This window comes from Leptinotarsa decemlineata, unplaced genomic scaffold (assembly GCF_025532065.1).
Source record: "Leptinotarsa decemlineata unplaced genomic scaffold, Ldec_3_MD MMD2_tig00026282_RagTag_RagTag, whole genome shotgun sequence".
In the NCBI taxonomy this organism is placed as follows: domain Eukaryota; kingdom Metazoa; phylum Arthropoda; class Insecta; order Coleoptera; family Chrysomelidae; genus Leptinotarsa; species Leptinotarsa decemlineata.
The window spans coordinates 7,160,683-7,182,153 of NW_027412668.1; the positions used below are offsets into that span (position 1 = coordinate 7,160,683).

Genomic DNA, 21,471 nt, shown 5'->3' on the forward strand with positions numbered 1-21,471 from the left:
TCAATTACCTGCGAGTGGAACAAATTCCTTTGTTTTCAAAACAATACTGTAAAATAAAGTTTTTGTTTGGAAATGTACATAACCGATATTTTCAAAGATTTGCTTCGAAGAAAGGGAGTTTTACGATAAAAAATTCAATTAGTTTTCAAAGTCTATGGAGGTATATCGATTTTTAATGTTTGCCATTAAGTGTTAAAGCTTGTTGACGATGTAATAAAATAAAAATTACAATAAAAACGTTTATTTCTTTTCATAATAAATATAATCTTTTTAGAACACTATACAACAACTGACATTTCCTGATCCATATTCTTTGACAGATAGCCAATTTTTTCTCTTAAAACAGAGACATTATCATATTTCAACAAATTGTTCACAAATTTTCCTTAATGTACTTCTCAGCTCTTTCTAAACTGTCTTTGAGCAAAGGATCCCATTCTTGAACGTGAACTTTTTTAGCCTTCATGTTGCAAACTAAACTACCGTCTTGACCTTTAGGGGTGCTGCCCTACTTTTGAAAACTTCGGCAACAGTTTCCTTCATCCATTTCTCTGCATTGAATTTTTCAGTCTTCAGATTCTGAAAGAAAATGAAATTTTCAAAAGATGAAGATTGCATCTTACCTTTTCGTAATAGTTTTCCATAAAGCCCTTTATACTGTTATGACTTTATAATGTAAGTTTTTTGTGCTGAGAAACTACTTCAGAGGTTGGCCGTTCTCAAAATTGCAAATTATACTCTTGAATTTCACAATTCAGAGCAGATTTGAATATATGGTACAGCAACAATGAATAAATTAAAAGCAATTTATTTCAGTATTAACAGATATGCAGAAGCTATTGTATAGTAAAAGACAGGTTATGCTTCTGTGAAGAAATGTGAAAGCTCACAATAAAGTGTTATTCAAAGACATCCAACGTTTCAGAAATCATGCCTGGTCTGTTATAGACTGGGTTGAAACTGTATTTTTAATTTTGTGAAAAAAAGTTTTTGGCTCTCAACTATCCATCTTCACATAAAAAAAATGTATTAAATTTCCAAAGAAGCAATTACGTTCAAAATAAACTTTATAAAGATGTATTAATCGTGCACAGAAGTTACTTTCAGATACAAAAGGTAAGAAAAATCCCTTCCGAAACAACTACTTTCACATGAACATTGAATTATACTAACGCCACTTTTTCATATCCGTTTATACTCCAAACATTCGTTATGAAATTGAATCAGATATCATTTACAGGATTGCTACACAGTATTATATATGAAAGAGTAACGATATGAAATTTCACTTACATGGAACCCTATCATCGTCAATTACGCACTTCAAAGTTACAGAAAACACACCTTACCTGAACAATGAATACAGCTCAACATTTTATCATACTTCAGGAACATGTGTATCATCATAAAAAGTTTAGACAATCGGACCGTCCAAACTAGTAAAATTTAAAAATTTCCGTTATTTTCTGAACATACTTCGTATAATTGTTTCAATTAAAATTTAATGGCTTTCATAGTCATAAGTAAATATCTGAAATAATGAGCCTGTACCTTAGGAACACAGCACCTAGCTTTGACCATATTATCAGCATATGCTAAAACTAGAATGGGAAGATCAGGGCAAAGTTTCGTTGCTTTCTGTAGTGGCACGTTTTCCAGCATCATCGAACTTCGGAGGTAGTGAATAATGTATCTTTTGTTCGAATTTGTGGTCTTCACATTGGATTCTAGGGCGTTCTTCATTTCTATTTCTATGAAATCTCTAAAATTAATGTCAGATGTAGTATTGGTTAGGTTATGGATCATTAAAATCATGAAAAAAAAATAGTTTTTTGCCAACGTTTCAAATTCTATTAAGTCAATTTAAAATACTCAAAACTGCAGAAAAATGTAGATTTATCTGAAGTTCTGATTTAGATATAAAAAACATACTATTTACCTCAAATTTTCTTTGACTACATTTTTAATTTGTTTATTAATGGCTTCTAGTTTTTCGAGACAGTCAAACTTCACACTCAAAGGCAAAATAGATTCATCCCCCACATTATAATTCAATTTTCTCCTCAAGGTTGTTACGATCATTTCCAATAACTCTGGCTGAAAAGAAACAAAAATTGATTTTAGTTAGTGGATTTTCATCAATAACTGATATAGAACATTTACTAACTATCCAATATCCAAGAAATTCACCAAAATAATATCAAAACTGAGATTGTACAAAAAATGCAAGTCAGAGTGACATTCACTCACTTCCTTAAGTAACATCTTTATGAATTACAACTATGTCTGGATAACAATCTTCTGGTTTCTATTTAATGCATTATTATTTTCTGTCGCTCAGATAAAATTTCATAAGATGTGAGGCATTTCATGTAATTTTTTTTGGTAGAATGAACATTCACAGTGAAAAGCTTTACTTAGATCTAGCAACACACCACTATGTCCTTGTGAATTCCTTGTTAACATAATGTGAAATTTAATTATTTCTATTCTTTATTAATTGCCAAATAAGCAATTTCACTTTCGTCCATTATGAAACATTCTTCAAAAAAATTGTTTGTTGGATTGTCATATGAAAGAACTTTTGATGCTCTCTCATAAACAATACAGCATAAGCCCCATATGTTTCATAAATACTCATTGCCACTGAGAATGTGAATGATGAATGGGACGTTTTATTTCAGAAATTTGTTTTATTTACTCATTTCATCATTATATTGAGATTCAATGTAATGTTTGATTTATTTTTTGATGAAAAATAAATTCAGTTTTCTTTGGTAAAACTTCGATATTTTTTAAATGACTCACTATTTTTATCATTCACAAAGAAAATGTCAGAAAACGACAATTTACTTTACGGAACAAACAAAAGTTAACCTGAAAAAATGAAATGTGTAAATTTAAGTACTATTAACTTCCAACCTTGTCTATGTTATCGCTGATGTTAACCTTTAAGGAATCTATTTCTTCTACTATCTCAGATCCATTTTCTCTAGCCAATTTTGCTCTGTCGCCTGTTACAGCAGAAATTGATGCGATACTTCTTCCTAAAGATTTTATGTTTACTATACAAAAATCCTCTAAGTCAGAAGTGTCCAAGACATGAGTACCACAACAGGGTTCCCTAAAAAAAGCCCAATTTTATTAATCTCTTTGAAAAAAAACACTTGTCTAAACAATAACTGGTTTCACAATAATGTTTGAGTATTGAGAGTTGAATACCTTGACAAAAATGAATCATTCTTCACTTCTATGATTCTTATGCCACTTTCTGGATAGACTTCTCCAGGAATAAGTGTAACGCAATCGAATGCTAGCAATCCTTGGCTGTCTACTTCTATGACATTCACGGGCTGATTTTTTTTCAAAACCTCCAAAACTTCAGCTTCAACCTTTTCTAGATCCTTATGTGACAATTTGTCCCCGAAAATCGCCACATCAAAAGTCAAATACTTGTCAGTTACTTTGCTGGACTTCTGGCAAGTAGCTCCTTTAATTTTTTTCAAAGCAGCGTTTAGCAAGTGCGTGCAAGTGTGATTCCTCATGCAGCAAAGCCTGAAGTTATCGTCCACTCGAATTTTTCCTTTTGTGTTTGTTCTCAAGGTGTTTCCATTTGATCTGAAAAAACCCTTGTGAACAATATATCCGTTTACGTTTTCTACTGACGTTACATCGAACGTGTCTGTGCCCAATGTAATAATTCCTCTATCAGATATTTGACCTCCAGCTTCCGAGTATAAGTTAGTTTGGTCCAATACCAAAGAACAGTAATGATCATTTTTTATTTCATCAGTGCTTTCTTCATCTTTGAATATTTTGAGAACAGTAGTCTCAATCTCTTCAAAGGAATATTTCCCATTGTGTTTTGAATATGAGTATTTTGAGGTGTCATATGTTTTTGGGATGTTTTCACTGAGTAGATAAGAGTATATCTTGTTCTCAGTATAAGCACAGCTTTCCTTTGATCTTATCTTGGCAGTTTCTAACTCTCTGACGAGCTCTTGTGGGTTGAACTTCAAGTTCAAAGCTTTTGACAGCTTTGCTATGGCATCTTCATCTATTCCAAAGGTGTCATACAGTTTGAAAGCTAATTTTGAGCCTATTTCTTTTGGACGAGTGGTTGCGATTTCATTGTAGGCTCCTATGAAATTTGGAGTTTCGATGACATCAAGTTCAAGTAACTTTGGATTTTCTATCGTGAGTTTTTGCCAGACTTTTGAACTGGATTCTCGCACTGATTTATAAACTTCCTCTTCATAATCAATTATCTGATGAATCTGAAAATAAACCTTATTAGGCACTAGTTATATTAATTAACAATGATTAATTTTCCCTAGAAACAGTCCTTATCAACATTATTGGTACAAAAAAGAACATTACATTCAACAAATTCACTTGAATAAGAAAGGATTGAAATATATAAAACATTAATAACATAATTGTTTATAATGAGATAATTTTATGTTAGTTTGCTGATATTTTCAATAGAATTCTGGAAATTATTATATCATTCAAAATCTCTCCAATAAAATGATTGCCATGTTTATTTCAAACGATCAAAGGTGCAAAGTTTAAGTTGCTACAACTTTGGCACATCTATAATGTTTTTTTCTCTGTAAAAGTTAATAGTTGGTTTCTTATAATCTAATATTAAAATAGACTGTATAACTTTATTTTGCAGTAATTTCAATGAATTGCCTTTCTCCAAACTGATACAAAAAATGCAGTTTTGAAAGAAACGAAGATAAAGAAATACATTTTGAATATATAAGAATATTTATGAAGTTTGTAATTCTGAAAAGCATTTCAATTATGGGAGATGATCCTTTGAATAAAACTTTACGATGTTCACACCACAATAAATTTGTGTCTATTCAAAACTCTAAAAACTTGGCTGATGATGACTTTACGGATTTTATGTGAAAGTTTATAGGCTGTTTTGAATCGACAAAATATTTTTTCATAATAAACATTATTGATGATTTTTCATAATTTAATGTTACTCAAAAAGAATATTAACGGAGATACAATTTTATAAGATAAATATTATAAGCAACTTAACCTGGGAAATATTTTTTTCCAACTCAGGATAAAAGGGACCTAAGTTTTCCACAACATAATTGGAAAGTTCTTTGAGTAGGCCTTTTTCCCTCTTGAAAGCAGTTTCACTCAGAAGAAAAGTTTTTCTCAAAATTCTTCGTAGTTTCTGGCTAAAAATGTTTAGTAATTCACTGAAATTATATTTTAACAAAAGCTTGATCTTACTTTTCCTCAGGAATTACACCATCGGCTAAACAAACTGTTATCATCCTACTGTGATCAGCCAATGTTCTATACGACTGATCTAGGCTGTTCCAATCATTTTCTCCAAATTTACCTTCATACTTTGGTAAATTGCTACAATTCTAACATTAATTGTTTAAAGTATAATCAATCAATCTAAAAGAGCTCAAGTACCTTATTTATAGCCTTTAGAAGATACTTGAAATTATCCGTATCATAGTTACTTATTTTGTTTTGTAAAATGGAAGTCAGTCTTTCAAATCCCAATCCTGTATCTACATGTTTTTGAGGAAGGTTTACAATTGTACCATCAGGAAGTCTAAAATAATTTATTATGATTCAGCTCATCATCAATCCAAATCATGATGTATTACCTGTTATATTCTATGAAAACAATATTCCAAATTTCAGTTAGGTCATGAAGACCTTTATTTACAAATTCTGATCTGTTACTTGTTCCCAGATGGTCATAGTGGATTTCTGTACATGGTCCACAAGGACCAGTAAGACCCATTTCCCAAAAATTATCCCTCAGACCAAAGGGTAGTATTTTGTCAGCTAGCACGCTAAAAAAAAAATTCAATATTTTTTTCACTCGAATTTGAATTCAACATACCCTAATTCTTTCCAGATTTCCTTAGTTTCTAAATCCTCTTCCACTTCCAACTCTTTGTCACCTTTGAAATAAGTTACATACAATCTACTTGTGGGTAATTTATAAACTTTTGTAAGTAAATTCCACGCGAGCTTGCATGCCTCTGGCTGATGAAAGAAAAATTACTGCTAGTGAGTATGCAGGGCCATTTGAGTTCATATCTATGCGTAGGGATCTCATAAGAAGAGCTAGAGAGTATTTTAAATTATGATAAATTTACCTACATGGAAAAACCAATAAATCCTTTTTCTGGTTGTATCTTCTTTACTTGCGTAAATATTGAAAATTATTTCAAACTTTTTCAAAAAAACTTACAATTGTATATCAGAATACGGTTATAGAATTTTAATACAAGCTGCAGTCTGGCTTGGACCATCCTCAACTTTGAAATTTTCAACACAGATCTGTATCTGTTATAAAAATTTTAGCAACTGTCAACATTAAGCAACATGTACAGCATGAACATTCATATATATGAATAAAAATACTGCTTGTTTTGGATTTATTCTACGCCAGAGGTTTCAGTGTCATCTTTTGTTTTGACTGTGTGTAAGTTGAAATTCTTCTGAAGAAATTGAAAGGTTATGGTGTCAGACGAAATGTTTTATCTTTTATTCAGAGTTATATGATGAGAAGGTATCAGTATATGTCTTTAAATGGGACATCTGCAGCATGAACTTAGAAGCTTCAGAACAAAAGAAAACTTTTCAAAGTAATCAACATCATAAACTTGAGTCAAACCTCGAACAACAAGCCTAGTTTTAAATTCATTTCCTTGAACATCTAATTCATATGAGAATTGTCAAAAAACGTATTTTTTGTTTCTTAGTATTAATTTCAAATAGTATCGGCTAGAAAGAAAATATGACTGCAATATTTTTCATTATATAAAAATTGATTCATCAGACATTAGTGACATTTATGATACAGAAAATATTATACATTTTCAATTAAAAACAGTAGTTACCTCTTATGCACCAGAAAAAAATATTAGAAAACAATTGTGCCAGAATAGTAAGCCGGATATCAATTACTTCAATAACAATGATTTATTCCTCAATGCAGACAAAACAGAAGTTATTCGTATTCACAATTGGCAAAACAGTGGAAAGCATATATTTCATGGTGAACAATGTGACCCTAACAAATACTGATCACAATGTAAGATTCTTGGGAATCATTTTAGATGACTTCCTCAACTGGAAAACCCACCCACAACAAATTATTTCAAAACTTAATTCATTGAAGTATCTTTTTACCAACTTACGAACAGTTTTAACAAAAAGTCAGTTGCTCAATATATATTATTCTCGAGTAGAATCTAGACTTAGGTATTGTGTCTGTTTCTGGGGCATCTTTCACAGTAGAAAATGTTTTCAAAAATAAATAAACTCATACAACAAATCTGAAACTTCATCAACATGTTTTTTTCTTTTGGTACCTTGGGAGCTGTATGACTTTTCCAAGTCTCCAGAAAACACTGCAGCCTCTTGGACTTATTGTGTTTGTTCTCTGATCTTCTCATGACACCCATGATACCAGACCCAAGAATCATTTTCATTTGCCCTCAGCTAGATTCAAAGTAACATTATGTGGACCGGAATACATTGGTCCAAAGATTTATAATTACTATCCAGGTCATATAAAGGAATTGAATAGTTTCTCTGTGTTCAAAAAATCATTAAAGATGCCTCCGAAACATTGTGGAAGGTAAAAAATACCCAAAAACGGTCGATGAAAAAGAATGATTTTCTTCCACAAAAAATGACTTCCGTTGAATAGAAGACATTATATCCTGACATGTTCTATACCCTAATGGGTCCTTTGAATGAATAAACTGATTTGATTTGATTTGAAACGCCTTTATGCTTTGCAATTTTAGGGTATGAGCCTGTCTTCCCCCTTTTTATCTTTTTTCAATTTGTATTTTCTATTGACAGTTCTTACACAATTTTATTGTCTGACTGGAAATAAAGAATTACTATTATTATTAAAAACTATGCTGATGACACTAATTTGGTTAGCGAAACATGCATGGAGTGACAATATTTTTGTCATGGTTTGGAAAAAGTATTTTCAATGGATTCTGATAGCCCATTGAAAGTTCTTATGGCAAAGTATAAACAGATTTACAATATCTCTGCAAATGAAGAAGATAATGCAAAAAAATGTATTTCAAAATCTTCGGTTTTTCAGTAGATTTCCGAAAACAAAAAAGCTAGTCATTTTTTTTTTTAATTCAATAGCATTGTAAAGAGGTTAACTTTGACAATTCTATCTACTCTCTATAATTGACCATTTACAATATCTCTATGCACAGACTTGAGTTTGAATAGACCTGTATATAGCTGGGTGAATTCTACCTTGAAATAATCTCCAAATGACCAGTTTCCAAGCATTTCAAAAAAAGTGTGATGATATCCATCTACCCCAACAACGTTCAAATCATTATGTTTACCACCTACACGAATGCACTTCTGGCTGTTGGCCACCCTCTTGTATCTGGGTGTTTGAGTGCCAAGAAAAATAGATTTAAACTACAGAAATAATAAAAATTCATGATTGAGAAAGTACAGTGAAATTATGACGTTACCTGATTCATTCCTGCATTTACAAACGCCACTGTAGGATCGCAGTAGGGTACAACAGGACTTGACTTAACAAATTTATGATTATTTTCATTTATGAAATATTCCAAAAACTTTTGTCTTATTGTTTTGGAACGCAAATCATTATTGATGTATTTGCATATGCTCCTCGTTAGTATAATCATTTCAGACTTAGTATGGATTACTTTTTTACAGGGAATTTGTACAACACGAACCATTTTCACTGAGAATTTAGATAAAAAATCAAAAAAAAAAATTATTCACAACATATAACCTCGATTTCTGTCATTACTTCAAATTCGTTAGTTCAAATATACCAAAGTGAAATAAAACTGACAATTGAACTATTTTAGTGAAAGGAATACGTTCCGTTTCTGAAATGAATAATCTAAAAGAAGCATTGAAAATATTCAAATTTCTGGGTAAATATAAATTATATAAATTAAGCATAGAGAAAGATTAATAAATTTTTTTCATGCATTTCCATGAATAAATGAAGTTTGAATTTGTGTTCTATATAGTTTAAATTTTGCAAAAGTAATTGCTTAATTTGAAAAGAAAATACAAATTTTTTATTCAAACTAGAGAGCACTTTATTCAACTTCTATGAGTCCAACAAACTTAGCATTTAATCATCTCCTAAATACAAGAGTGATATCCTATTGATAACGTTGTGAATTCATTAATTTTCCGGCTGAGAGTTGAAAAACAAAAGTTAGCTAATGTAATTTTTCTTTAATTGAACTCTTTAATTGAACCATGGAAAATACATCTGTTTCTTCATGACCCTAATCAGAAAACAGTAAAACGAAATCATTCCACTTTTTTTCACCTTATATCATTAAAATTCATTTTCTTGGAAGTAATCTCATTTCAATTAAACTATAGGTAGGGGAACGCGGGGTAATGAGAGCGATCGGGCAATGGGAGCTATGGTGATTGAACGGAATGCAGGCTTTGCGCGGTCTTAAGCACTCGGGTGCTTCCGTCAACTATCTGCAAACTTCGCCTGACGCGCTCGAACCGTTAGTGCCATTCGTTTAGTCACTAGGGACGCTTGTATGTTTTTCGCTCCACGCTTACAAGAAATTGCCGATTGCCATCATCAAGTTAAGCATGAAATCATATTCTTTATTGTATTCATACTTCTTATATCCCTAGTTTCGTTTACTAACTAGTACAATCAGTTAAATTGTGATTGAGAATAGAATTATTATGTTATTACTTTTCAAAATAGTGGTCAGCGGCTAATGGAAGTTGATGTAATTCCATCTTCAATTTCATCCACATCATATGCAGCACCGGAACCGCCTGCTATTCTGAAGACACACACCGCCAGATCTATCGCAACTCAGTCCAATATTGACTTTGCTAATGCTGTCTCCATTGTCAGTCCACTGCCTCAACAACTCATCTCTCAAAAACAAAGACCGATGGAGAACAAACAGCATTCTGTAATAATAAGAAGTACTCCAAATAAAGAAGTATTTGAAGAAAAAAAGAGGAAAAGAACTGTAAAGGAGAATAAGACAAAGACAATTAAGAAAAATGAAGGAAACTGTGATATAGGAAAATGTCAAAGGAAAATGTACCAAAGGTAAATGTGTTGAAAAGAAACATACCAAAGATAAAGAGATTAAAAGTAACAGGACTACAACCATCAGAAACACAAGGATCAAAAGGCAACAAGATATCTGTTTAAAAGTGATGATGAAGACTCATCTATTGATCAAGTAGACGAAAATACTATTTGCGATGATGACTTAGAATATTCTGAAGAGGGTAATTTGTTTAGATACTGGAAAATGTGGAGAGATGTGGTACCGATGCAGAAGTTGCGGAAACTGGGCCTATAAGAGTGTTCTGGCAGTGATAATCCAATACTTATATTTGTGCATTTTGTTTGGATCCGTAAAGACTAGATTGTTTGTTTTCCATTAATTATTTCATATTTTATCTCCGTTTTGTTCGAATTTGTTTTTATTTTAATTTGAGTTACTAATAGTTTTATTGTGTTGATAATTATAATGAGTAAGGTATCATTTATAGTACGTTTTTGTTAAATTTTTTCTTTAGCAATTATACTGGCTCCCATTTTCCGTATGAGCGTTAAATGGGCTCTCATTAGCCGCATTTGTCGGGTAATAGGAGCGACTGACTTTTTTTGTCAAACTATGATTTTACCTTATCTTCATGTCTGTAGTTGATTATAACTATGATTAAAGTGTTCTCTTATAACAAAGGTAAGATTTTATAATAAAAAAATACAAGAATTTGAAGTAATGAGGTTTTTATTAAACTTCCCCTTAGTAGGCTCCCATTGCCCTGTTCTCCCCTACGTCCATTTGTAGGTAAAGTTGAAAGTCAAGTATAGGAAGCATATAAAAGCCGTAAAGAGTATCTCTGTTACGGTTTTTTCATTTGGATAATTTTTACGTAAGTGCAAATTTGTAAACTATTATAATCGCAAGTCATCAATTAATTGGTAAGAACATATTGATATAACGTTTTTAAAAAAGCATTTTACTTTGGAAAACGACATTAATCACCTGAATAGCGGCATTTTATGGATTTCCCAGTTGATAACTTCTTCAAATATGTATGCCAATTTGATTTCTGATTATAAACGATCGTATTACTCATACAATTTTTTAAAAATTGAGCATATTCACGTGAAAGTAGTTTCAGGCGTTTCATTATTGGCAACACTGATATTTCACATATTGTATTAAGCATGGACGTAGAAAAATTAATGGACTCGGCAAATCAATACCTTCAACACAGAATGTTTTGAAGCCGCTCGGTTCGACGGCGAGCGGGTTACGGGGAAGGAGGAATCTTGCGATAGACTGTGACATACCCTCTAACGACAGTAGCGCACGCAATAAATTCAATATGGGCAATGTAAACGAAAATATGCAAAATGTTATATACTTATGAAAACTTCAGAGATTTATTCATCAATTATTGTTAGAGATTATAGATATTTCCGATATCAATTACAGGAAAACTTCATTGTATTCGAAATAAATAAAATTACTCGAAAAAGTCGGTTCTTTTAAAAAACTGTTGAAAATTGATAAATAAAAAAAGAGGAAAAAGGAACAATGTTTTGAATTGAGTATTTTGATCTATTCTAGTTCTATCATATTGAAGGTACAAAATGACAATCACAAAACGGTATTTCTTTATAATTTTAAGAGTAGATGGGTTACTAAAGTAATTAGTAAGAAAATAATATTCACCTTTTGATTGAATTTACAATTTGACGCCGATGTAATTATTCTATTCAATCAAAGGTTTCTCTTTCCCTCTCTCTCTCTCTCACTAAATATATCAATATGAAGAGAGATATCCAAAATCCTTGCAGAATATCGAAAGTCCTTACAAATTCCTTGCATATCTTTATTACTGCATTTTAGTTTCTGAATAATCGGATTACTTGCAAATGCAGTAATTACTGGCAAATTGGCATCACTGCAAGGCAGGTAGTAGGCTTCCAAACGACAAATTCGACAGTGTTGCCACGAGTTCACTTGTAACGAACTGAGCCGATTTATATGGTAATGACAAATATTTTCGAAGTGAATGTGGCACTAGTTTAGGTTCTGAAATGTTTGATGTCTATTTTAACCTCATGATAGAGGTCATAACTTCATGCTGTTGAATGTAATTTGTCAGTTTTGAAGTTCCGCACAGCATTGGTGATATTAAAGAATTATCACGGATTCAATATGGCAACGTCCATATCCACATCGTGATCTTAGAATGCTCCCATTCACCGGCTTCATTTAATGAGGTAAATAACTGAGTCCATTTATTTTTCTACGTCCATGGTATTAAGAAAAAACTTATTATTCGTTTTATATTTTTTTATGCTGCTTGCTTCAAAAATAGAACGGTAAACCAGTTGACATCAAAGGACATAACATAAAATAAATAAAGACAGCAAACATTCAAATACTGAAAGAAGTCATAATAGTTTTCTAACCTATTCTTCTTAATCGTAAAACGCCTGAAACATGAAAAACCGTGTTTACAAATTCTTTCTGTTATCGCTTACACTAATACCGAATTAAGTTGGGTACCTAATAATATTGTATTTAAGAATTGTACCCGAATGTGTAATATTCATTTCTATGAAGAGAGCTACGGTGTTCATTCATATTGATTGATTTTAATCAAGTCCATTCATAATTTACAGTTTGGTTTTCAGTGACCAATTTTTGAAATGACTATGGACAAGAAGGTACTTCAAGAATATAATCTGGAGCAAGACCAGGAGCTTCGTTTTGAAGTGGAATCAAAAAGTGAAAAAGTTTATTTAACATTAAAAAAGGGGACAGCCGAAGTTTTCGGTACAGAGATAGTCAAGGGAAAAACTTATGAATTCACTGCAGGTGCCAAAGTAGCAGTTTTCACATGGCATGGTTGCGTTGTCGAGGTAAAAGGAAAAACTGATGTGATATATACTGCAAAAGAGACTCCTATGGTGATATATTCAAACTGTCATGGGGCATTGGAGTTCATGCGAACTGACGCAGAGAAAGATAATAAAAGAGGACCAATTGCGATGCTTGTCGGACCCAATGATGTTGGAAAGTCAACCATTTGTAGAATACTTCTAAATTATGCTGTTCGAATGGGAAGAAGACCCATTTTCGTGGACCTTGATGTAGGCCAAGGGCATATTTCAATCCCAGGTACAATAGGGGCATTAATGATCGAGAGGCCTGCTTCCATTGATGAAGGATTTTCACAAGAAGCTCCTCTTGTGTATAATTTTGGACACAAAACTCCAGGTTCAAATATAACCTTATTCAATATGCTGGTTCAAAAGTTGGCAGGAACAGTGAAGGAAAGACTAGAAGTTAATAAAAGAAGTGAGTATTTTTTTTTGTTTTTGGTGTGAATATTGGTAAGTTAGCATATTTAACTTGACCGAGATATAATTATCTTGGGTGTAATTTTTCTTCCTGTTTGCCTAAAAAAAAACTTGCAAAATCTCTACATCTCAATATCGTTGTTTATATCTTATTTATATCATGTTTTTTCATCTTTCTTTCGGAAGTTTTCTAATTCCTATATAATGATGGAGAAGTAGAAAGCCAGAAGGTGGTATTTTTTCCTAAAACTTATCTTTTCCAATAGATATTCTCCCTTCAAATATGGAGAACAATTCTCATTAACAATGCCTATCTTTTGTTAAATAGTTTTAAAGTAGACATATAACATACACACATTAGTTATGGAAAATGATTAATTCATTTTGTAGCAAGATCATCAGGAGCTATCATCAACACCTGTGGGTGGACCAAAGCTGAAGGATACAAACAGTTGCTGAGTTCTGCAAAATGTTTTGAGGTTGATGTTATACTTGTTTTGGATCAAGAAAGACTATACAATGAATTAGTCAGAGATGTGCCGAACTTTGTCAAAGTGGTATTTCTCCCTAAGAGTGGAGGAGTTGTGGAACGATCAAAAAGTGTTAGAGGGGAAGCCAGGGATCAGAGGATACGAGAATACTTCTATGGCACTCCTAGCAATTCCTTATACCCTCACTCGTTTGATGTGAAATTCTTTGAGGTGAAAATTTTTAAAGTTGGTGCCCCTGCTCTTCCAGATTCCTGCTTGCCTCTTGGGATGAAGGCAGATGACCACATGACTAAACTCGTGGTCTTGTCACCCAATGCAGGCCTCCTGCATCATATTTTAGCAGTTAGTGTTTCAGAGAAGGAAGATGATGAGGTGATTTCTTCACATGTTGCTGGTTTCGTTTGTGTGTAAGTAACTTTTTCAATTCAACACCCCAATTTAATTTTTGTTTCGTATTCACTGATTTCATTTGTGGTAAACTGGGTTATATATTTAGGGACATGAGTCTGTGTAAGGTCAGTTATTATAAAAAGAAAATGTATTTCTTTAAATTTGGTTTTACATTAACAGAATAACAGTGTATTATTTTTATTTTTTTCAGGACAAATGTAGATACAGAAAGACAAATTCTCACACTCTTATCACCACAACCAAAGCCGCTGCCAAATCACATTTTGGTTCTCTCCGAACTACAGTTTATGGATACCCACTGATATCATTTTTCTATAGTTAAACTATTTTTATATAATGTTGCTAGCTTGTACCTATTTTCATAATAAATATTAATTTATTAGATTTTGCGTTTTTCTGCTAATTCATAGCAATTCACCAGTTGGTTTATTAGGTTATGCCTTATTCTAAACAAACTGTTTCATAAACAAAGCGACTAGTACTAAACAGTTTCTATTGATCGTGCACGTGTATAAAACTACAGGCAATGGATCCACCGATCTGATAAAATATTTTTCTTCTACAAAGAAAATCATGTTTACTAGTAATGAAGTCTGTGATAATGAACCTTGCTTGACCCACCATTAAATCCAGCTCCCACAAATCTATTACGTGCGTTTCACCAACTAAGTTGGGGTTAATAGAAGATGGAGACATTTGAGGCCTCAAATCTGTTTAAAAAAATCTGTCTCCATCTCCTATTGACCCCAACTTAGTTGGTGAAATGCACGTATTACGGTTGTGGTCATTGAGAGAAGGGGTTTTGTAAAAACAATGGAGATTTTTTTTATTAACTGGAAATAAGATTTGAGACATCAAAATAAACATAGATAAAAGTATTTTTTAAATAAGCATGTCACAAATTTCAATTAATTAGAATATGCAAACATTTTTCAGGCGGACTGTGCAATGATACCACTTCTGATAAAAGCACAAACCACAAGTCCTAAAAAATATTAGAAAAAGCTGGTTCTTAGAAAGAAAACACAGCTTTTATTGTAACATATTGGTGGCATTTTCATAAATTAGCAATGATGGTTTTCAATTTCGAAAGGTTATTATGAAAATCAATCCAAAGTAAATATACGTGCGGAAATGTCATTTATAAGCCAATTCATTCCTTTCAACAAATTTTCGCCAGTTACGGCACTGCACCAAACAATTTTCCAGTGATGGGTTTTTATTTTATCTAGTTCCAAAATCTGAAATATGTAAAGACTACTATGTGACTTGATCATTCAGTACAGCAATAACTTACCTCTCTCAGTTCTTCTGCTGTACAGGCACCTGGTAAATCTTGTTTATTGGCAAAAATCAACAATGTAGCACCACATAACCTCTAAAATAAAAAATACCAGTCATAACACAATTGAGACACAAAAAGTAGAACAACCTACCTCTTCTTTCAATAAAACATGAAGTTCAGACCTGCAATCATCTAATCTACGTTTGTCAGCACTGTCTACCACCCAAATAAGACCATCTGTGCATTCAAAATAGTTTCGCCAGTAGGACCTGAGAGACTTTTGTCCACCAACATCCCACATATTCAATTTAAATCTAAAATAGTAAGAAATATATACAAACTTTAGGGTGTTCATTTCAAAACTAACCCTTCATGCTCCAAAGTTTTAATATTGAATCCTAAAGTAGGAGAAATGGTATCGATAGGTTCACCATTGAATTTTTTCATTATTGTTGTTTTACCAGCATTATCCAATCCTCTGTAAATATGTTAAGGATATTTTATTTCGAAAATATGTAGGTAATATTATTTATTTTGAGCAAAGGATACAATATGAGAATTCTCATTTCCTTCTCTTTTTGTTTCATTTTCTTCAACACCGTTAAAAATCCCATTGCACTTATTTAGGTAGCCTTTACAAGTAGAGTTGTATTTTTATTATTTATGTACAATTTGATGTTTGAAGGTAAACAAAAATTTGAATTTATATAATTTCATAGAATTGTGGGAATGGTTCCATTAGAAAGAGACCATTGACACAGCACGGGATAGATGCCGTGGGTGGCAACTATGGCTAATACACCGTTTATAATTTCTGAGGGAAAATATGAATGAATAATCAAACAAATTGTAGGTTTTCTAAGGATAATGGAGTATCTACATCTCTTTGTTTTATTCAGTATTGAATTTGCATGTGATATCAGAACTTGTTTGTTTTGTTTTACGATGGTATGTTTCTTTCGAAGTTGATTTGTGTATTAGATTATCTCGAAGTAAGTTTACGATCTCTCAATTGACAAATTGAAAACTCTCATTCGTCCTTATGATTATCTCTAGGTCTGACAGATGATGTCATAAAATCAGTGACATAATAATAAATATGGACTGCCCATTGAAAAACGAACATTGACTCCAAGAACTAAAAAAATGAAAAGATTTACGTCTTTCATACACTTATGCACTATTTGGAACCTTTGGTGTAGTAATGAACATTACTGGAGTTTTTCCCAACACCAAACCGTTATTTCAACACGTGTTTCGATCACTAGTGATCATCTTCAAGAGAAAGATCAAACAGTTTGATCTTCCTGTTGAAGATAATCACTTGGTGATCTAAACACGTGTCGAGGTGTTAAAATAACGATTTAGTATTGGGAAAAAAACTCGAGTAATATTTATACACATATCCAGATACGTCACGATGTTTGACGCGTTGCATATTTCCATGTGAACATTTTGGTATTTGATTTGTCATATATTGCAGTGACACAGTGGCCAAAATATTGCGTGATCCGCTGTGCTAGTGGAATATATATTAAAGTGACATCACGCCCAGTCTGTGTTATCATGTCTATGGATAAAAGAAATGAAACATAACCCAAGTTTTGAAATTGACATTGGGACCATTGGGAGTTATTTGAATAAAATCTTGAAAATTAATCATTGAAAATGAGCAAATGATAGAAATATATAAATCTAATTGTTCATCTCCAGAGAAAAGATGGGCTTGTTAACGGATCCCAGCACGGGCCAAGGAAAATTTGTTAAACTGCTTCTAAAATACTACAATAAGTTATGTTTGGTGATGTACCTTTCCGGGATAGTATGGTTCTGCGCTTTGGCAGATCCATCAAAAAATGCAAGTACCTATTTTTCTGAAAATGCTCTTCTACCTGGTCTAGTGAAATCACAGTTTCGCGAAGATAGATTAGCCATTAGATTCCATGAGGAACTGTTGGACGAAATGAAAAAGTATGATGATTCCATCCCATACCCTTATTTATTAGCAAAATTTAGGCAAATTGGACTGGACACATACACACACAATTTTACACTTGTCTCTCCATTGAACAAAAAAGAGGTTTGTAGTTAGCTGTTTCTACATTACCAGTTCTTCAAAATATGTTTCCACTTCTAGAAATATAGTGGAAAAAATGTGTATGGCATTTTGAGGGCCGCAAGAGGTTCCAGTACTGAAGCGTTAGTACTGAGTGTACCTTTCAGGCCTCCAGTGAGTGTTCATCCTACTACAGCACCTTCTATTGCAATTATGATGGCTTTTGCAAAGTATGCCAATAGTAAGTATGTAATAATTCAAGGACATATAGTCTAACATAATTCACACTAATTGTTCATTTTATATAAATGAATAAACATTTATTCTTTGTTTATTACTTTTTTGGGTAATTTACATTCCACTATCTGAAAAATTTAATCCATATATGATGTAACATACTTATAAATACTATTCTGATCATTCCCATATTGACTTCAATTTAAGAGCCACCGGTAGACAGCTGTTTCAGTCTGTTTGGCATCGCCAGTACCCAATTGACAGACTATTATTTTGAAATATATATTTTTTAATTTGATCTACTTAATATTATAGAGGAAAAATATTGGGCAAAGGATATAATATTTCTAATCACCGAACATGAACAACTGGGAATTCAAGCCTGGCTGGAAGCATATCATGGGGTTACTTGTGGAAACGAGGACACATTGTATCATGGAGACTTGCGAGGTAGAGCAGGAGCTATTCAAGCTGCTATAAATTTGGAACTGCACAGTGAGAGAATTGGTGAGTCACGTTTTAAAATTGAAGATGGATCATCTCAACCGCTCACAATTTCAGGCCAAATGGACATAAAAATAGAGGGCCTTAATGGTCAGCTACCTAATTTGGATTTGTTCAACTTAGCTTCAAAGATGTGTGCCAAAGAAGGCCTGTATCACACATTCAAAAATAGAGGACCCAAGTATTACAGGGATTTTTTCAAGGAATGGTGGAATTATTTTAAGAATCTATTGGCGATGATGGCTACCCAAGCTACCGGGGTTAGTTCTGTATAGTAAATAGAATTTATTGCCGTATCAACTATATTCGATCACATTAATGTTGATTGACATAGAAATCACTTGTTGATCATATCAAGTCCATCATCAATTTGTCCAGTAAGAGGTGATGAATTATCCTTAGAAAGCATATTTCCACAGAATAAGTTATCTCAGACCTATTAGAATTTTTTTAAAGAGTTCGTTTTGAAATCGATTGCTTTCTTCCTTTCTTTCAAAGATTCCCACATTTTTTTTTGTATAAAGATGAGGAAGAAGAAAGCATTAAACCTTTTCTAAAAATTAATCTCTCTCAAAAATTGACCCCTTTCAACTTTTTGATTTTATATTTTCAAATTTTCATGAATAATTTGAGAATTGTACAATCCGCCATTAATAGTTCCTTAATTTTTTTGTCAAAAGGAAAACATCTTCAGCCCATTTACTTTTTCATAAACAATTACATAGACAAGCAGACAGACGGACCTTATTCGATCATATGCATATAATACATTTATGATAAATCACAGTGGTGTGACTAGTAATAATGTGAGTGAAGTACATACAATCATAATAGCAAATAAATAAAATGAGCACGAGTTAAAATTCAAAAACTAAGAACTAGCACAACATTTAAATTAAATACACAAGCTCAAAAGGTATCAGTCTATATAGGGCGAGTTCATAAAATCCAGGTGGAATTTCTATTATTATTATATGATTCTATTTAATATGTCAAGGAATTCTTTCCTCTGAAAGTATATGTTGAACTTGAATTCAAATTCTTGAACACATAGTGAATGTAAATGGTAGAAACTACGATGTTACTTTTGGGTAAGTTAGTAAATCAATCATTTCTGTTTTCTTACAGATACCAAATGGTAACCACGGACTTTTTCATCGGTTTGGAATTCAAGCGTTGACCTTGGAAGGATTTGAAGATTCTAATGCGAAGGGAAGCAGTAAGGTTGGAATGATGAGTATTGGAAGGATTTTAGAAGGCACTTTTCGAAGCTTGAATAATCTCTTGGAACGGTTTCATCAGAGTTTCTTTTTCTATTTATTGCCTTCTTCAGAGAGGTACATTTCTATAGGTATAATACCTGACACTTTCTAAAAAAAAAATATTCCAATGAGTTTTGTTTAAGGGCTTTATATACCGTCAGTGTGTTTGATAGCTGGTTCGCTGTTTGTTAAAGCTTGTGCTAAGTGGCTTAAGCAACAAACTGGAGAATCCGGTGAGTACGAAAATTAATTGAACTTTGTGAGTATTTAATAGACTGAATTCATGGCCACACCAGTAGTTTTTTTCTAAATCGTCAGACATAATTTGTTATTTGTATATAAAATTTTATGTATTTTGCTTTGTTGAGCATAATACAACCAATATAAATCTGACATAAATTGCTACTTTCGTACAGGCACCGCTCTCAGGATATCTGCAGTACATCTCAAAAAACATCACACCCAAAAATCCCAGAAAATAGCTTTGACACAAATCTTACGATATTTCAAATATTTGTGAAAGTTTATTGATAAAATAGTGAAAAAAATAGTTTTGATATAAATCTTGAGATATTGAAGTATTCCTGAAGGTTTATTGCTGAAGTAATGAAAATATGTGTTTTTTTTGGAAAATAGGTTTCTAAACAAATTTTTCAGAAAAACGTATTTTTTCAAGTAATTCAAATTATTTCATTCAAAGATTAAATTTGACGAGAATTATATAATTTTTTTCCAGATGATTCTACAGCGAGTCCTAATGATTCTGCAGCAAGTTCTACAGCAAATTCTAATGATACTACTGCAAATTCCAATGATTCTATAGCAAATTCTAATGATTCATCATTAGATAAAATCATAATGGTATTTTTATCAGCACATTTGCTTGGAGTAATACTTTCAAATTTGCCTCAGTATATACCAACCGTAGCCGAACTCTATGACTACAACACAAACTCTTCAATTTTTTATGGTCTTTTAGCATATTTGATATTGACTTTATCAATGCCAATGTTCGTTTCGTTTCGAAATTGCATAAAAGGTATGGAACAGTTGAATATCCTTGCAATGTTGGAACTAGGAACAGTCTTGATTTGCATTTCCATGAACAACTTTTCACTGGGACTTTTTTGTTCCATACTCAGCGTTCCATTAGCTCTTTGCATTGGAGCAACATCTTGTAGGTAAGCAAACACATTTTTTTACATATAAATATGATACATATATTTGAAACACATCTTCAATTGAAAGAAAAACTATTTGGATTTCCGAGTTTTTATAATAAGAGTTCTAATATTTCTTTTCATTTCAGTCCGTGTTCTTTCTTCCAACGCCTCTTTTGGCTTTTCGTTCATCCTATGTCGGTACTCTCCTTGGTAGTTCTAGTCAATACTTACCTTCTATTCTCCGACGAACAGCCAAAAGAAATCCTCACCAGGAGCTGGGATGCAACTCAGCAGTCTGTAATTTATGGTATTGTGGATTCTATGATCTATGGAAATTGGCTGTACAGCGTTGTAACTTGTATTCTGATTCCGAATTGGCTGTGCTTTTGGATTGTTACGTTTGGAAATGGCGGAGATTCCCAAGAAGTGTCAACCAAGGAGAAAAAAGACTGAGTATCAGTTAAGATTTTGACATATACGAAAATGTGAATGATTAGATGCCAGTGCATTTTTAGTAATGTACATTTATTCAGTTTAATTATTACTTGTAAGTATTCAATAGTTGCAAATACTTCTTTTCTTTATAAAAAGTGTGATCAATAAATGATTCCAGCTTTCAGTTAGCCTATC

The 21,471-nt window shown here is 32.4% G+C and overlaps 4 protein-coding genes across 5 annotated transcripts; 2 read left to right on the forward strand and 2 right to left on the reverse strand.

The window, feature by feature from the left end:
- Positions 1-225: 225 nt before the first annotated feature.
- Positions 226-8,856, reverse strand: AlaRS-m (alanine--tRNA ligase, mitochondrial). The gene is given in 13 exon segments (XM_074179744.1): positions 226-501; positions 504-579; positions 1,552-1,762; positions 1,940-2,097; positions 2,923-3,124; positions 3,223-4,277; positions 5,063-5,210; positions 5,266-5,405; positions 5,458-5,602; positions 5,658-5,849; positions 5,900-6,045; positions 8,302-8,475; positions 8,532-8,856. Coding segments are annotated over 13 exon segments (3,009 nt in total). The 5' UTR covers positions 8,766-8,856; the 3' UTR covers positions 226-373.
- A 3,334-nt stretch (positions 8,857-12,190) lies between these two features.
- Positions 12,191-14,718, forward strand: cbc (protein CLP1 homolog). 2 transcript variants are annotated; one of them, XM_074179746.1, is made up of 4 exons: positions 12,191-12,346; positions 12,764-13,430; positions 13,823-14,330; positions 14,525-14,718. In XM_074179746.1, the coding sequence occupies exons 2-4, from the start codon at positions 12,779-12,781 to the stop codon at positions 14,634-14,636; spliced, it is 1,272 nt and encodes a 423-aa protein (XP_074035847.1). In that variant the 5' UTR covers positions 12,191-12,346; positions 12,764-12,778; the 3' UTR covers positions 14,637-14,718. The 2 variants fall into 2 exon arrangements, with proteins under 2 accessions (XP_074035847.1, XP_023017710.1); XM_023161942.2 differs by lacking the exon at positions 12,191-12,346 and having other exon boundaries at positions 12,538-13,430.
- Positions 14,440-16,526, reverse strand: Arl2 (ADP ribosylation factor-like 2). Its single transcript, XM_023161944.2, has 5 exons — positions 16,169-16,526; positions 15,987-16,097; positions 15,771-15,933; positions 15,632-15,712; positions 14,440-15,575 (listed from the first exon to the last, which is right to left on the reverse strand). Exons 1-5 carry the CDS (start codon positions 16,231-16,233, stop codon positions 15,441-15,443), a joined length of 555 nt encoding a protein of 184 aa, XP_023017712.1. The 5' UTR covers positions 16,234-16,526; the 3' UTR covers positions 14,440-15,440.
- A 576-nt stretch (positions 16,527-17,102) lies between these two features.
- GAA1 (Glycosylphosphatidylinositol anchor attachment 1) lies at positions 17,103-21,460 on the forward strand. Its single transcript, XM_074179745.1, has 8 exons — positions 17,103-17,699; positions 17,757-17,916; positions 18,228-18,419; positions 18,474-18,676; positions 19,545-19,767; positions 19,822-19,911; positions 20,415-20,859; positions 20,988-21,460. Exons 1-8 carry the CDS (start codon positions 17,340-17,342, stop codon positions 21,292-21,294), a joined length of 1,980 nt encoding a protein of 659 aa, XP_074035846.1. The 5' UTR covers positions 17,103-17,339; the 3' UTR covers positions 21,295-21,460.
- Positions 21,461-21,471: the final 11 nt, after the last annotated feature.

Coding starts and splice junctions, on each gene's coding strand:
- cbc (XM_074179746.1), top strand. CDS start 12,779: ATGACTATGGACAAGAAGGTACTTCAAGAATATAATCTGGAGCAAGAC. Junction 13,431..13,822: donor ACTAGAAGTTAATAAAAGAA/GTGAGTATTTTT, acceptor TTCATTTTGTAG/CAAGATCATCAGGAGCTATC. Junction 14,331..14,524: donor GTTGCTGGTTTCGTTTGTGT/GTAAGTAACTTT, acceptor TATTTTTTTCAG/GACAAATGTAGATACAGAAA.
- Arl2 (XM_023161944.2), bottom strand. CDS start 16,233: ATGGGATTTTTAACGGTGTTGAAGAAAATGAAACAAAAAGAGAAGGAA. Junction 15,934..15,986: donor AAAACTTTGGAGCATGAAGG/GTTAGTTTTGAA, acceptor TTACTATTTTAG/ATTTAAATTGAATATGTGGG. Junction 15,576..15,631: donor CAGCAGAAGAACTGAGAGAG/GTAAGTTATTGC, acceptor TACATATTTCAG/ATTTTGGAACTAGATAAAAT.
- GAA1 (XM_074179745.1), top strand. CDS start 17,340: ATGGGCTTGTTAACGGATCCCAGCACGGGCCAAGGAAAATTTGTTAAA. Junction 17,700..17,756: donor CTCCATTGAACAAAAAAGAG/GTTTGTAGTTAG, acceptor TTCCACTTCTAG/AAATATAGTGGAAAAAATGT. Junction 20,860..20,987: donor ATTGGAGCAACATCTTGTAG/GTAAGCAAACAC, acceptor TTTTCATTTCAG/TCCGTGTTCTTTCTTCCAAC.